Source organism: Armigeres subalbatus, chromosome 3 (genome assembly GCF_024139115.2).
Source record: "Armigeres subalbatus isolate Guangzhou_Male chromosome 3, GZ_Asu_2, whole genome shotgun sequence".
Taxonomy (NCBI): Eukaryota; Metazoa; Arthropoda; class Insecta; order Diptera; family Culicidae; genus Armigeres; species Armigeres subalbatus.
In genome coordinates this window covers 137,139,017-137,155,267 of record NC_085141.1, presented here as the reverse complement: position 1 = coordinate 137,155,267, position 16,251 = coordinate 137,139,017, and the positions used below count along the sequence as shown (strand labels likewise).

Sequence of the window (16,251 nt, the reverse complement as noted above, 5' to 3'; positions counted from 1 at the left end):
GAAGATAGTACTCGACATGGACGACTTTTTATCTGGAGCGAAGAATATCAACGAAGCAAGAAACCTGAAAAATCAAGTTTGTGAGATCCTGAGTTCCGCGGGATTCAATTTACGGAAATGGACATCCAATCGACCAGAGCTGCTGAGAGAAGGTGAATGCGTGGTACAAGAACCAGTAGTGATGAAACTTGCCGAGCAGCCGGATGCAATCAAGGCTCTTGGCATTAACTGGCTGCCTACCGAAGACGTGTTTTCCTTCAAGGTCAGCCTTTCAGTGGACAGCGTAAATACTAAAAGACAATTACTCTCGGACTCATCGCGGCTCTTTGATCCGTACGGGTGGTTGTCTCCGGTTATAGTGAAAATCAAAATCATTTTTCAACAACTGTGGTTGAGCGAAGTATCGTGGGATGATCCCTTACCCGCGACAGTCGAGGGACCATGTAAGGAGATCAAGGAAGGCCTGCACCTTTTGGAGCGAATCCGAGTCTCACGGTTCATAGTTAATTTCCACGACACACTGGAATTGCACGGATTTTCAGATGCGTCGGAAATGGCGTATAGTGCGGCAGTATACAGCCGAGCGAGGGATGAAGCTGGAAACATTTTTGTGAACCTTGTCGCCGCCAAAACCAGAGTGGCCCCCATCAAACAAGTTTCGTTGCCACGCTTGGAATTAAACGCAGCGGTGCTATTGACAGAACTCATGATGCGAATTACCCAAGCACTCCCTCACCTCACAGTGAAACATTGGGCATGGACAGACAGCACTATTGTGCTTCAGTGGTTGTCTTCCCACCCCCGTAAGTGGAAGACCTATGTCGCCAATCGCACTTCCACAATACTCGAATTTCTGCCTCGTGAGTGTTGGAATCATGTCAGCAGCCAAGATAACCCTGCAGACTGCGCGTCTCGTGGCCTTTCTCCTGAAGAATTCGTGTCTTTCGAACTTTGGTTTAAGGGACCGGAGTGGCTGCACATGGATCAAGAATTCTATAAGATTGAACCCTACGAACCAGTCGTCGATGAAGATCATCTTGAAGTACGCAAACTCAAGGCGTTACATATTACCCCGATGTACATTAGAAGCAATTACGATATCGAGCGACAACTACTTAGCCGACGTTCCAGCTACGGTTTGGTCGTGCGTGCCTTAGCGTATGTGAAACGATTTCTTCAAGCAGCAAGGGGAAGTCGAGCGGAATCAGCATTAACACCAAGTGAACTCTATGCAGCTAGAACGCAATTGGCGAGAGCGGCACAATTTGACGTCTACAAGCAAGAACTAGAACTGCTAGCTAAAGGAAGGGAGTTGCCGGCCAAGAACAGACTAGCAGGGCTACACCCATTCTTGGACGACAATGGAACGATGCGCGTGGGTGGACGGCTCCAAAACTCAACTTACTCGTTCGACGTTAAACATCCTATCATAATCCCACGTGATCATAGATTGACGGAGCTTTTACTTAAGGAACTTCATCTGCAGAACCTACATGCGGGACCAACGCTACTGATAGCTACAGTGAACCAACAGTACTGGATAGTTGGACTACAGACAGCGGTACGTCGTGTAGTTCAGGACTGCGTTCGATGTGTGAGGCTGAAGGGGCAAACTGCCAGTCAGCTTATGGGCAGCGTTGGCGTGGATTATGCTGGTCCTTTTAAGATCCACACAGAAAAAATAATCAAAAGTAAACAGCGCGTAAAACTTGAGATGCGGAAATTTACACTATTCTACGCGGAAATGGACCGCTTCCTACAACTTGCAAGCAATATTGACGATTCACGTCAAATATTGTATACATTTAGGCTATATCACGTGTGGAATTAAGCTAATAATGGCGTTCCTTTTATGTGCACAATCTTTAGCGTAAATTTCAATGGATTTTTCTATCTGTGCATGCAATGTGCGTCCGAGGAGTCAAAACATCCAAGGGTTACATGGCAGTGTTTGTCTGTATGTCGACCAAGGCGGTCCACTTGGAGGCTGCCAGTGACCTTTCGAGCAATGCTTTCATCACCTTCGAAGAGTTTACTACTATTCTTATCCAGGTAGAGGTCTGCCTTAACTCCAGGCCACTCTGCACTCTTTCCAGCAACCCGGATAGTTACGAGGCCTTAACGCCAGGCCATCTCCTGGTAGGGCAGCCATTGAATCTAATACCAGAACCTGGACTGCGGCACATCCCAACCAATCGTCTAGATAAGTGGCAAGCATTGCAGAAATATAGTGAAGAGATATGGAAGCGATGGCGTGAGGAGTATGTAGCTACTAGAGTGGGGCGCAGTTGTATGGAAAAACGCAAACTTCGTCCGATCAAGTGAGATCAAGGTTTTTCTGAAACGTTTTGGGACCCCAACCAACGGTGCAAAATATGGGCTCGATTGGTTGCAACATCGCATGCCGCATCGCGTTTTAAATTTACATGGAGATTAGTATGGGAAAACGTACTTTTAAACATTTTTGCTCATAGCGGCTTCAATTTATCATCAATCACGTGACTCAATACGTTAGCATATAGTCTGGAAGATGCCGAAAGACTTTGCCGAAGAAGGTACGTAGCTGAAAGGTCTACAAAAAATGTTATTACGTTTCGAAAATTGATTGTTCAAACCATATGCAAGAAATCAATGTTTCTGCCAGCACTACCGGACAACCTATGGTTCTAGAAGGGCAACACTCATCTTCTTTCTTGTCGGATTTTTTTCTTTGTGAAATAATTCCGGATAGCTCCCATTAGCTCAATAGCCCTAGAAGATCAATTATTTTGAAGTAACACTCAGTTAAATTATTGGTCTACGTAGTACGGCAGTGCTGGCAGAATAAACGATTTTTTGCATATGGTTTGAACACTCAATGTTCGAAGCGTTATAACTTTTTTCGTAGACGTTCAAGCAACGTGCCTTCTTCAGCAAAGTTTTTCGGCATCCTTTGGGTTATACTTTAACGTAATGTGCCACTTGGTTTACGATGAACTGAAACCTCTAGTAGTAGACATGCAAAAAACACGTTCTCCCATACTAATTTCCATCCAACTTTAAACGCGATGCGGAAAGCGAGGAAGCAACCAATCGGTCCCAAATTCTGCACAGTTGTTCAGGACCCAGAATGGCTTCGAAAAACCATTGATTTGAAAAAATGACCATGACGCCCCACTCTAGTAGCTACCTTACAGCCACGTGCGAAGTGGCGTATTACGAAGCAAAACGTGAAGGAGAACCAGTTGGTGTTGATTAAAAACGAAAATCTACCGCCGGCTCATTGGGAGTTGGCGCGAATTGTAAGGCTTCATCCGGACCCATCGGGAATCGTTAGAACTGTGACCTTACGAAGGGGCCAGACCGAATACCAGCGCCCTGTTCAGAAGATCTGCGTCATAACATCGGATTGAGCCATATGGCCTCAAGGCGGGGAGAATGTTCCGGTGCGAACCCCCCAGTACTACATCATACCTCATCAGCGCAACTACCTTGCGCCAAACTGTCATCAGACCTCGTTTTTCTCTCTCTAGTGTTCATTGTAAAATAAATTCTCAAGTTGAACAGAAGTAAAAAAAGGGTTATATTTTCAAGTAAAGAAATACACGCGGTTTTTTCCTCGTCTCCGGGTTTCGTCGGGACAAATTCGTTGTATCCGAACATCTCCATTCGGCTTGGTCCATGACTACAGGTCGCCAACCACACAGTCTACGGAGGGCCCGCACTCCGCAAGTCATCTTCCACCTGATCGATCCACCTTGCCCGCTACGCACCTCGCCTTCTTGTGCCCCTCGGATCGTTGTCGAGAACCATTTGCACCGGGTTACTGTCCGACATCCTGGCTACGTGCCCGGCCCACCACAGTCGTCCGATTTTTGCAGTGTGAACGATGGATGGTTCTCCCAGCAGCTCATGCAACTCGTGGTTCATTCGCCTCCTCCACGTACCATCCGCCATCTGCACCCCACCATAAATGGTACGCAGTACTTTCCTTTCGAAAACTCCAAGTGCGCGTTGGTCCTCCACGAGCATCGTCCAGTCTCGTGTCCGTAGAGGACTACCGGTCTAATGAGCGTTTTGTAAATTGTCAGTTCGGTACGGCGGCGAACTCTATTCGATCGGAGCGTCTTGCGGAGTTCAAAGTACGTACGATTTACAGCCACTATGCGTCTCCAAATTTCTCTGCTGGTATCATTTTCGATAGTCACCAGTGAGCCCAAGTACACAAATTCTTCTACCACCACGATTTCGTCAGCACCGACGCAAACTCGCGGTGGGTGGCTCACATTGTTTTCTCTTGATCCTCTCCCTATCATGTACTTCGTCTTCGACGTGTTGATGACCAGTCCGATCCGCTTAGCTTCCCTCTTCAGTCTGATGTAGGCTTCCTCCATCTTCTCAAAGACACGAAAGACCACCACCTTGCCGTAACCCTCTGCGGGTTTCGAAGGGACTCGAGAATGCCCCTGAAACTCGAACTACGCACATCACCCGATCCATCGTCGCTTTGATCAACCGTGTCAGTTTGGCCGGAAATCCGTGTTCATGCATTAGCTGCCATAGCTGGTCCCGATCGATTGTATCATATGCGGCTTTGAAGTCGATGAATAGATGTTGTGTGGGCACGTAGTATTCGCGGCATTTCTGCAGTACTTGGCGAATGGCGAACACCTGGTCCGTGGTGGAGCGTTCGCCCATAAAACCCGCCTGGTGTTGCCCCACGAACTCCCTTGCAGTTGGTGCTAGTCGACGGCATAAAATTTGGGAGAGTACCTTGTAGGCGGCGTTCAGCAATGTGATTGCGCGGTAGTTGCTACAATCCAGCTTATCGCCCTTTTTGTAGATGGGACACACGACACCTTCCATCCACTCCTGCGGCAAAACTCCCTCCTGCAAAATCTTGGTAATGACCCAGGGCAGCGCTCTAGCCAGTGCCTCACCACCGTGTTTAAATAGCTCTCCTGGTAGTTGATCAACCCCAAGGGCTTTGTTGTTCTACGGCCGGCCAATCTTCTCCTGGATTTCCTGGAGATCCGGAGCCGGTAAAATTATGTCCTGCGCGAGTTCTCCCAGGTCCATCACCAAACCACCATCTTCGTCGTCTGCCACATCGCCATTCAGTTGTTCTTCGTAGTTCTGCCACCACCTTTGGATCACCTTACACTCGTTTGTAAGAAGGTTCCCGTTTATGTCCTTACACATATCAGGCTGTGGCACGTGGCCCTTACGTGAACGGCTTAACTTCTCATAGAACTTTCGTGTGTTATTAGCGCGGTACAGTTGCTCCGTCTCTTCACGGTCTCGATCTTCCTGCTGGCGCTTTTTCCTCTGGAAAATCGAGTTTTGTCTGTTTCGTGCCCGTTTATATCGTGCCTCGTTCGCCCTCGTGCGGTGTTGCAGCAATCTCGCCCATGCTGCATTCTTCTCTTCTACTAACTGCTCACATTCGCCGTCATACCAGTCGTTTCTCTGATCCGGGGGCACCGTGCCAAGTGCAGCGGTTGCGGTGCTACCAATGGCGGATCAAATATCTCTCCAGCCATCTTCAAGAGACGCTGCGCCTAGCTGCTCTTCTGTTGGGAGTGCCACTTCCATCTGTTGCGCGTATTCATGGGTTAGTCTACCATCTTTTAGCCGCCCAATGTTAAGCCGCGGCGTCCGACTTCGACGCGTGTTGTACACCGTCGAGAGTTTTGAGCGCAGGCATACTGCAACGAGGTAGTGGTCGGATTCAATATTCGCACTGCGGTTAGTGCGGTCGTTCGTGATGTCGGAGAAGAATTTACCGTCGATTAGAACGTGGTCGATTTGGTTTTCCGTTTCTTGGTTAGGTGATCTCCCTGTGGCCTTGTGGATATTCTTGCGGGGAAAGAAGGTGTTTCGGACTACCATTCCGCGGGAGGCTGCGAAGTTTATGCATCGTCGGCCGTTGTCATTCGATACGGTGTGCAGACTATCCGGTCCGATGACTGGTCTATACATTTCCTCCCTTCCTACCTGTGCGTTCATGTCACCGATGACGATTTTGACGTACCGGTTTGCTATGTCATTTATCAATCACAGTCATCGTTATACGAATGACCGATTATTCAGATTGAACTGAACATTCAACAAAAAATTGAGTTGAATTCAAGTCAATTGTAACACGTGTGCGGAAGCTTTTTTAGAAGCCTAGCGTTCAAAAATTGTATTATAAAATGTACGGAATATTAAACAAAACGGTACTGGCAAATGTAGTAAATTTTATCCGATAGTTTCGTAGTCAACATTTTCACCGTCTGATCCAACACCGTTGCGTCGTAGTTCGCTGCATGGCATACTCCAAGGTATAATTAAATGCAAAGCAGCATAACGACTCACGAAAGATGTGAAACTTTCACTTAACGTCCCCCAGTGCCTCGTGAAAATCAGCGAACCAATATTTAATGAGAATTTACGACTATTCATAGTTCGGATTTTGCTGCGGGATATTCGCCGCACATGACGACGCACTCGCAGGTTCTCCACGAATCTGAGCTACTCATCGTAAGAAATTACGCTGAAAGGCAGTGCACCGGTCTGAGATGTTAAAAGTTGAAAAGCTACACTCTGGGCGAAGGAGAAGTGATTTCCCATTTGGTAAAACTCAATTAAAACATTCTAAAAGCTAGTTGAATCTGCAGCTGGCGCACTCAGCAAGTCTCTACCAGACCAAGACGATGCAACTTTTCCAGATTAGAAGTGCGGGGAAATGGGATGCTAATCTCAGATCCGTCAATTACGAAGCGTTCGCAATCGGTTCCTTCGGGGGAGGTTGTATGATGTGCCGTTTAATTTCATTCGATCAAAATGGGAAAGACTAATGTTGTTTCCTAGTTTCAGGAGACCGACAAAGTTTAGGAAAATTACTTGGGCGAAAATTGGAAATTGATGGTTGATGGCACGGCAGATGCATTTTGAAAATTTCATTGGGATAGGTGTTATTGCAAGCGGGATCTTTGATTGCTCAAACTGCAATGGAGTCTACAATTTCAATCCAGTGATTACTACCTTACTACCTTAGACTGATAGCAAAATCAATGGCGATTATTCACTGATTGATTAGTAACAGTGGTTGAAATTTGGACTTTTCCGTCTCCCTATGCCTAAACGATGAAATATGCCGTTTTAAAAGGCGCCCCAAATTTTCGGATAATTTGATAATAATTTTCTATTCAATAAAAGTACTTTTCTTCCTGTTATTTACCTCTAGTCTACATCTACACAGATTCTAAGAAAAAGTAACTTTTATTATTGGGTAGGCATTGTTAGAACTAAAATTGTTCTTTAAAGTGAGATATTTTCATTTTTCTGTACTGTTTTGGATTAAGTAAGATTTCAAATGTTGACTAGTTTAAAGTGTAAACTAGTTACCTTATTGCCCAACAAACATATTTTTTTTGATAGGTTTCGGTGCCTAATGAGACACACTTTACAATAATTGATCTTGAAACATCTTGGATATTGTATATTAACAGCATTAATCATAGTCAACATGCTTATCGGTATTTGCACTGTCGTTGATAATTTCAATCGCACTAGGAAAGGTAAGTAGAGGGAAACTAGGCATAAATAAGCCGATCAGAAGATTGTTTCTTTTTTCAAATGTTTGCAATAGCAAACTAACATGAAATGTTAGTTTGGTTACCAATTACCATTGATCATGAAATGTAATATTTCAGTCGACAATAGTTTCAAAAGTCGTCACTTTGTTCCAGAACCCAATGCTACAAATTCAGAGTCTGTTGATTCTTTAAATCAACACTGTAGATGTCACAAACACGCGCCATGTCAGCTTCGAAATAAATCCGGCTAGTACAAGGACAAAAAATGGCAAGGAAAACAATAATATCCACTCCACCCGCACTTACCACCGTGTTTCGCACGCCGGCTATCTGACTGAGCCCGAAGCGAGGACTAACCAACAGGACCCGTTCAACGCCGTCTCGCTGATTCGTGCTGAAACATTTCGCACCGTAGCTCGGCAGACCGGAGATTATATCCAGATAATGAATTTTCGCCTGGTAGGATGAAAAGTTTGGAAACAGAGAAGAAAATACGTTAGTGAGTGGAAAAGTTGTCGCGCCGCCGTGGCATTTGGTGTGGCGAACGAACAAACTGCCAAACAAGAATTAACATTAGCTATTCGGAAAGTTTGTTCCTGCACCCGGCAGTCGATGCCGGACGAACCGCCGCGCGGACGGACATACCTGTAATTGCGTCAACATTTTTGTCGACGAGCCCGTCATCTGGGAGTTAAGTTTGAGGAAATGCCCCAGCAGGCGTCGGAGCTCCTTGCGTTTCATTCCGTCGATCAAGGAAGCAGGCACAAAACGATCCAGTCCAAACTCTCGTCTGGAAGTAGAGATGGTAAAAGGGAAACATTGCAGGAGTGTTTTCAAAAACTAATGTTGAACGTGTCTTTATTTTGTAAAATTAAATTTTTTTTTGATTTGATAACCATTAATAATCAGTTTTGCCCAGAGGTCACACTTTCCAATTATGAATTCTAACTTGGCTAAATCGAGGACTTTAAATGTTTAATCAAAGATGGTATTGATTATTGAGCACTTAATCAATAACTTATCTCAGAAGTCAACGAAGCCGACAAATGTCCGACAACAATGGTTTGCCCTTTTGACACTCAAAACAAATATCTGACGCGATATGTATTGAAAAGTTTTCCGAGCTGATTTACCAAATACCGGTAAACTTTAAAATCGAACTCACTCTCGTACAACTAATGCAGTGTACAATTAACACAAAGTCCAGTCTCACGATTTAAAACAGCGTAATCCGTTTAATTCTTCACGGAAACCAAGACGATAGCAAACAATTTCATATCAATTTATCCATTTTGAAACATGTGCTGTGCATATGCACGGCCAAGATTATTTATTATTTATTTATTCAAACTAAGGCCGAAGTGGCCTGTGCGGTATATAAAAGTCTACTCCATTCGGCTCGCTCATGGCTAAACGTCGCCAACCACGCAGTCTGTGGAGGGTCGATCCACCTTGCCCGATGGATGGTAACGCAGCACTTTCCTTTCGAAAACTCCAAGTGCGCGTTGGTCCTCCACGAGCATCGTCCAGGTCTCGTGTCCGTAGAGGACTACCGGTCTAATGAGCGTTTTGTAAATTGTCAGTTCGGTACGGCGGCGAACTCTATTCGATCGGAGCGTCTTGCGGAGTTCAATGTACGTACGATTTACAGCCACTATGCGTCTCCGAATTTCTCTGCTGGTATCATTTTCGGTAGTCACCAGTGAGCCCAAGTACACAAATTCTTCTACCACCTCGATTTCGTCACCACCGATGCAAACTCGCGGTGGGTGGCTCACATTGTTTTCTCTTGAACCTCTCCCTATCATGTATTCCGTCTTCGACGTGTTGATGACTAGTCCGATCCGCTTAGCTTCCCTCTTCAGTCTGATGTAGGCTTATTCCATCTTCTCAAAGTTACGTACCATAATATCTATGTCGTCGGCGAAGCCAAAAAGCTGGACGGACTAATTGAAAATTTTATCACTCGTTTTAATCCCTGCTCTTTGTATTACCCCTTCCAAAGCGATGTTGAATAGTAGACACGAAAGACCATCACCTTGCCGTAACCCTCTGCGCGTTTCGAATGGACTCGAGAATGCCCATGAAACTCGAACTACGCACATCAACCGATCCATCGTCGCTTTGATCAACCGTGTCAGTTTATCCGGAAATCCGTGTTCGTGCATTAGTTGCCATAGCTGGTCCCGATCAATTGTATCATATGCGGCTTTGAAGTTGATGAATAGATGATTTGTGGGCACGTTGTTTTCGCGGCATTTCTGCAGTACTTGGCAAATGGCGAACACCTGGTTCGTGGTAGAGCGTTCGCCCATAAAACCCGCCTGATACTGCCTCCATTGCAATTGGTGCTAGTCGACGGCATAAAATTTGGGAGAGTGAATTGTAGGCGGCGTTCAGCAATGTGATTGCGCGGTAGTTGCTACAATCCAGCTTATCGACCTTTTTGTAGATCGGACACACGACACCTTCCATCCACTCCTGCGGCAGAACTTCCTCCTCCTAAATCTTGGTAATGACCTAGTGCAGCGCTCTAGCCAGTGCCTCACCACCGTGTTTAAATATCTCTCCTGGTAGCTGGTCAACCCCAGGGGCTTTGTTGTTCTTCAGCCGGCCAATCTCCTCCTGGATTTCCTGAAGATTCGGATCCGGATGTCGCATGTCCTGCGCGCGTGCTCCTAGGTTCATTACCAAACCGCCACCGTTTTCTGCCATATCGCCATTCAGGTGCTTTTCGTAGTGCTGCTGCCACCTTTGGATCACCTCACGCTCGTTTGTTAGAAGGTTCCCGTTAATGTCCTTACACATATGAGGCTGCGAAATGGTGAGTTGATATCTGGGCAGGAGCGACCTACACAGCTCTGGTCCTCACAAGTTCCAATCTCACGCTTCCACGGGTCTTCCGATGACAATCGACCGCCAGCTAAGGGTTTTGTACTTAGCTGGCAGTGCAGCCTGGGTCCTTCTGACATCAGCTAGAGGGAGGGGGTGCGACCAAAGGGACCATCGTCCCTAACCGCTAATCCTGAGGCGTTAAGCGACCCGTGCCGAGGGGATGCATGGCCAGGGGGGGGGGGGGGTGTTGAAATAATGAGCTAGGCCTTTAACGGAGCCTGTGGGCACCCTCCACAGTAATTGTCCTTTACCGCGTCATGCTGGGCTCTGGCGTAGTGGACCTCTTTTCACGAGCAACTCGTGGGACCAAAATGGAAAACCAAGTCAATTCTTCAATTAGATAAAAAAAATAGAGCTAGTGGTAGGAGTGTAGGCGACAACCCCTTCGCAAGAGGTGGGTTGTTCAGGTCTCCGCCTAGGAGGCCAGAGTCAACAGTCGGCAGCTCGGTGCGCAGCGCCAGCGTGGGTCACTTAACCTTCTCCTCGGCTACGCCGGTAGAGGTTATGGACAGCCCATGGCTTGTGGAGGCGATGAACCGCAAACGCGATGGGCTTTCGGCCTTCGAGGTGGCGACGGAACAGCTGGACGCCATCATCGACTTTGCGTCATCGAAGCATAATATCAGTAAGGACCTCAAGAGGAGCTTGCTGAAACTTCGAAAGTCGATGTTGGACACCAAGCTGGAGAGGGCGGTCGGGACGGCCAAGTGCAAACCCGTGAAATACGTGGAGTCGAGGTCTACCCAGACTGAGGCCCAAGGATTCGCGGACTCGGACATGGTCGAATCGACCGAGGGCGTGCCAGCGAAGACGGTGGTGCCAAAGTCTACCCAGACTGAGGCTCAAGTATTCGCGGGCACGTCGGGGGTGACTGCTCCAACGGAGCAGACACAAAAACGGGGTAGACAGTCTCCAGGGGATGAGCTCCCTGGGGGCCGCTCCAAAACGCGGAGGGTTACTACCCCGAACAAGGGTAGTGGGGCTGGAAAGCTGAACCCCGGCCAGGTACCTCCAAAACCGGGGGAAGCAGGACCTGGAAAGGTCCGTCCACCCAGGAAAGACGGTGGTAAGGGTTACGGCAGGCTGAGAGCTCTCAGCCGCACCATGCCAGGCAAATAGAGGGAGATGACGCCTCCTGGACCCTGGTGAAGAACAAGAGGACGAGGCTAAGTACCCGGACGTCTTGAGGGCGATGAGGAGTGACGTCAAGCTCGGTGAACTCGGCGCCGACGTACGTCGAATAAGACGTACACGGATGGGCGAGATGACCCTTGAGCTGAAGCGAGGCGTCTCGCAAAAGGCCTACAAGAAGTTGGCGGAGGAGGTCCTAGGCGAGACGGTCAAGGTGAGGGCACTCACGACGGAGGTGAATCTAAGGGTTAAAGACCTGGAAGAGATCACCGAAGTCGAAGAGCTCGTCACGGCACTGCGACGACAGTGTGAAGTGGAGACGCCCACCGCAGCCGTTCGGCAGGGACGCAGGTAGCATTGGTTCGGCCATCTGCAGCGGATACCTCCAAGGTAGTCAAGTTAGGGAGCGTCAAGGTGAGCTGGTCGGTGTGCCCTGTGAGCATATACGAGCAATCCGAAGTTTGCTTCAAGTGCCTGGAACCGTGGCACAAGCAATGGGACTGCAAAGGCCCTGACAGAAGCAAGCTTTGCCGACGCTGCGGTTTGGAGGGACACAATGCTGCACGGACCCTCCCAATTGTTTAATTTGTTGAAGCAAAGCTGCGAATAGCAAGCACCCCATGGCGGGTTCGATGTGCCCGGCGTCTAAGCGTGCTGCAAAATCACAGTGCAGGTAACGCAGCTGGCTTGATCGGCCTCGCCGATGATCGAACTTGATCCTTTTATCGATCAAGTGGCCGCGCGAAGAACAACATGGTATCGTCGCTTTCGCGGCATCGGTCAACCACACGGGTTCTGAGCCCGAGGACGGAAAGGGGTCCTCGTCAAGGCTGGGGCAGGCGTAGGCATCGCGTCGGCAAGTCCCTCTGTGTGTTGGCGAATAGACCCTATCGCAGAGAAACCAATTTGGGGTGCACGCGGCATCATCATCTTGATACCAGTCGTGCAGAGGGAAGCAGGCGCGAAGTCGACCCTTCTCACCTTCCGAGGACATAAGGCCTGGTAAGGCGACTTGGAAAGCCTGGCACGATACCATGGTGTTCTTCTAAAAAAGCGAGTCGCGATGTTCAGTGCTGCAAGGACACGCAGCTAACCTCGAGGGTGCGTTGTGCACTGCCCCCCCTTTGAAGCATTACTTTCTGGTTGTACCGAAGGGACGATGGGCTTGGCGACAATGGAAACGGTTTGGCGGGTTGGGGATGTAGTCCTGCCTCCCTCGTTTGCTGTTGGAGGTGGTCCCTAACCCCGCACTTCCTGGACAACCCAGGATGTCTGTTGAGCAGATTCCCCCTCCATTGCTTAGGAAGAAAAAAAAACATATCAGGCTGTGGCACGTGGCCCTCACGTGAACGGTTTAACTTCTCATAGAACTCGTGCGTTATTAGCGCGGTACAGTTGCTCCATCTCTTCCCGGTTTCGATCTTCCTGCTGGCGCTTTTCCTCCAGAAAATCGAGTTTTGTCTGTTCCGCGCTCGTTTATATCGTGCCTCGTTCACCCTCGTTCGGTGTTGCAGCAATCTTGCCCATGCTGCATTCTTCTCTTCTACTAACTGCTCACATTCGCCGTCATACCAGTCGTTTCTCTGATCCGGAGGCACCGTGCCAAGTGCAGCGGTTGCGGTGCTACCAATGGCGGATCGAATATCTCTCCAGCCATCTTCAAGAGACGCTGTATCTAGCTGCCCTTCCGTTGGGAGTGCCACTTCCAGCTGCTGCGCGTATTCTTGGGCTAGTCTACCGTCTTGTAGCCGCCCAATGTTAAGACGCGGCACGCGTGTTGTACACCGTCGAGAGTTTTGAGCGCAAGCATAGTTTATGCATCGTTGGCCGTTGTCATTCGATACGGTGTGTAGACTATCTGGTCCGATGACCGGTCTATACATTTCCTCCCTTCCTACCTGTGCGTTCATGTCACTGATGACAATTTTGACGTCTCGCAGTGGTCATCCATCGTATGTCTGCTCCAGCTGTGCGTAGAACGTTTCTTTCTCGTCGTCGGGTCTCCCTTCGTGTGGGCAGTGCACGTTATTGATGCTATAGTTGAAGAAAGGGCCTTTAATCCTCAGCTTGCACATCCTTGCGTTGATTGGCTGCCACCCAATCATACGATGGTGCATCTTACACAGCACTATGAAGCCGATTCCCAGCTCGTTGGTGGTGCCACAGCTTTGGTAGAAGGTAGCCGTTCGATGCCCGTTTTTCCACACATTCTCTTCTGTCCAGCAAATCTCCTGCTGAGCCACGACGTCGAAGTTGCGGGGATGTAATTCATCGTAGATCATCCTGTTGCAACCTACGAAACCTAGCGACTTGCAGTTCCAGTTGCAGTATGATTGCTGATAATCAATTAGTGAAAGACCATTCGGTTCAGCAAACCAAACTAAATTAAACTTAAAGGCAAGCGCCCTCCAATTTTTACTTTGTCCAAAACAATGATTCAAAACACCCTTCCAATCTCGTCAAAGGAAGACTGATGTACAATGCCGATTCAAAGCTCCCGCTTTCTCCCGAATCTCTAGACCCCAACCCCATTGAAAACGTGTGGGGTTCTTGGATAAAAAGATTGAGATCACACGATGCAAAACTCAAACCATTTGAAGAAGGTTCTCGTGGAAAAATGACAGAATATCTCCCCGGAAACCGGAAACAATTAAAAAACCGGCAAAATCAATGGAAAAGCGTCTTTCGATCGTAATTGTAGAAAAAAAAATGGGCGTAGAAGAAGATCCATTAATTACGTAACGTAAATTTGTGATTTTCAACCCATCTAAAAATTTTGTATAGATCGTCACACTTCATGCAAACCCCCCTCCCCCTCTAAGCGGATTGCCAATCCGGAAATGGCGAGTTCGATTCTCGGTTAGGTCTAGGATGTTTCGGGTTGTAAACTTTCTCGACACCTTGGGCATAGTGTATCCATTGAACTTGCTACACAAGATACAGTCGCGTGCGATGGCGGGCATAAAAAAGTTTCCAATTTATAACTGAGGAAATGCTAATAGAATACTAGGTTGAAAAACAGGCCAAGTTCTAGTTCAAATGTAGTGTCATTGAAGAAGAAGAAGATCAATTTTATATGGATCCTATTCCGCCTCTCACTACACAGTTACCGAATTATCTCAACTGTGAATGGTTGTATAATTTGAAATGCAACGCTAATTGCATTTTTATTATGTTTAATTATTCCACTCACAACACTCTCCTGCTGTACTTCTTGGTTATTGGGTTGGTACTCCACAGTTAGTTGGGGTGGTTCGTGACTTTGAAATGGAAAACCTTGCACCACGCGGGAAACTGATTCCTGCAACGGCTAGATTGGCATACCCAACTCTGGTTACCAGTCGTCATTCAGCGCCGGGTGCATTTCGGTAGGGCCCGAGAGAGAGGTGCTACGTGATTTTCCCCGGAGTGAACTTTGCGCTCAAAATTTGCCACGACAATTGCACAGCAAAAGTGGTTCGTTGTTTTCCGTAGGTTTTTTCTTTCGTTGTTCTCGTCATTGCACCCTTTCAGCAACAAGCAGACAACAATGACAAAGTTGTACTTGTGGTGCCTGTCCCTGCCTCGTCCGGGAATACTGCCGGAGTATGAATGTGTCCCGTGCAGACTAGCTGGAACCTACCTTTGCCGCTATAGGACCGAGAATGCGGATGAGTTGCTGCAAATGGCTCTCGGGAAGTGGAAGGTATGTGCGCCTGGCAATAATGAAAACCAACAAGAAAGTTTTTGGCTTTCGGTTTTTGGTGGTCGTTGCTGGGGAACGGTTTGTTTGCAGGCTCTCCGAAATAGAGAAAGAACGTTGGAGTGCGATACCGAGAGGGGCACTAAATCGAGTGTCTTGTAATCTGGCTTCCGGCTGTGTTCGGTCCAACCGAACCCGGATAGGAGGAAAGCACTCTATATTGGAGGCCGTTTAGTGGTTGAGAGTTGAAATTGGGACCAGCGCTGTCGTCCGTAGTTGTCGCCCAGTGAGATCGTAGATAGATGTTGCTACGTATAGGAGTAGGTTCATGTATGCAACGATGCAACTGGGTTATAGTCCAGAAGCCAGACTATAGACTTTGTCTGCCCCCGGCATTCGGAGCTTTACACAAAGGGATAATTTAATTTTGGTTAATTCCGGGTTTTCTTGTCGGTGCACTGATTGTAATCTTCGTCCTTAGGGGTAATTGTATTTATGCATTTGGGAAATAAATTCCATAGTGTGATTGGTTAAACACATGATAAGAGAATTTGCTTAGTCGATGATTTAATTTCTTTCGAACATTGCTGCCGTCATTCAAGTTTTAGTTTAATAACTCGATAATGCTAACGAGACGTGTGCAATTCTAGAATTAGCAGAGCAGACTTAATCTGAGCGATGACGGGGGTAAAAGCCGCTCAGTACACTGGTATTCACGTACCATTTCCAATCTTGTCATATGAATATTATTCATATTATTCATTATATTAAAATAGCTAGCTCTCATGTTTCGTATTATGAGAAAAGAATAGAAAGAATTCCTCACCGGAAATTTTATTAAGGCAGTCAGTTAAACTCTGTAAAGACAATCTACTTTTTCACTACAATGTTGTCTCATATAACTTTTTTCCAGCGGAATACTTTCCACTGTCTAGACCTTTTTTCATTCTCTTGATTTTTTATGTCCGTTCAGATAAATAA

The 16,251-nt window shown here is 47.3% G+C and overlaps 1 protein-coding gene across 5 annotated transcripts in view; it reads right to left on the bottom strand.

The window, feature by feature from the left end:
- LOC134220370 (uncharacterized) overlaps positions 1 to 16,251 on the bottom strand; it is a 1,038,156-nt gene that overhangs the window by 21,528 nt on the left and 1,000,377 nt on the right. For all 5 annotated transcript variants that reach the window (XR_009981878.1, XM_062699412.1, XM_062699413.1 and 2 more), the window contains 2 exons: positions 8,208 to 8,352; positions 7,869 to 8,018 (listed from right to left, as the gene is read on the bottom strand). Coding sequence is in view for 4 of the 5 variants with exons in the window: in XM_062699412.1 (XP_062555396.1) it covers positions 7,869 to 8,018; positions 8,208 to 8,352 (295 nt within the window). In the remaining variant the exon portion in view is untranslated. The remainder of the gene's footprint in view (positions 1 to 7,868; positions 8,019 to 8,207; positions 8,353 to 16,251) is intronic.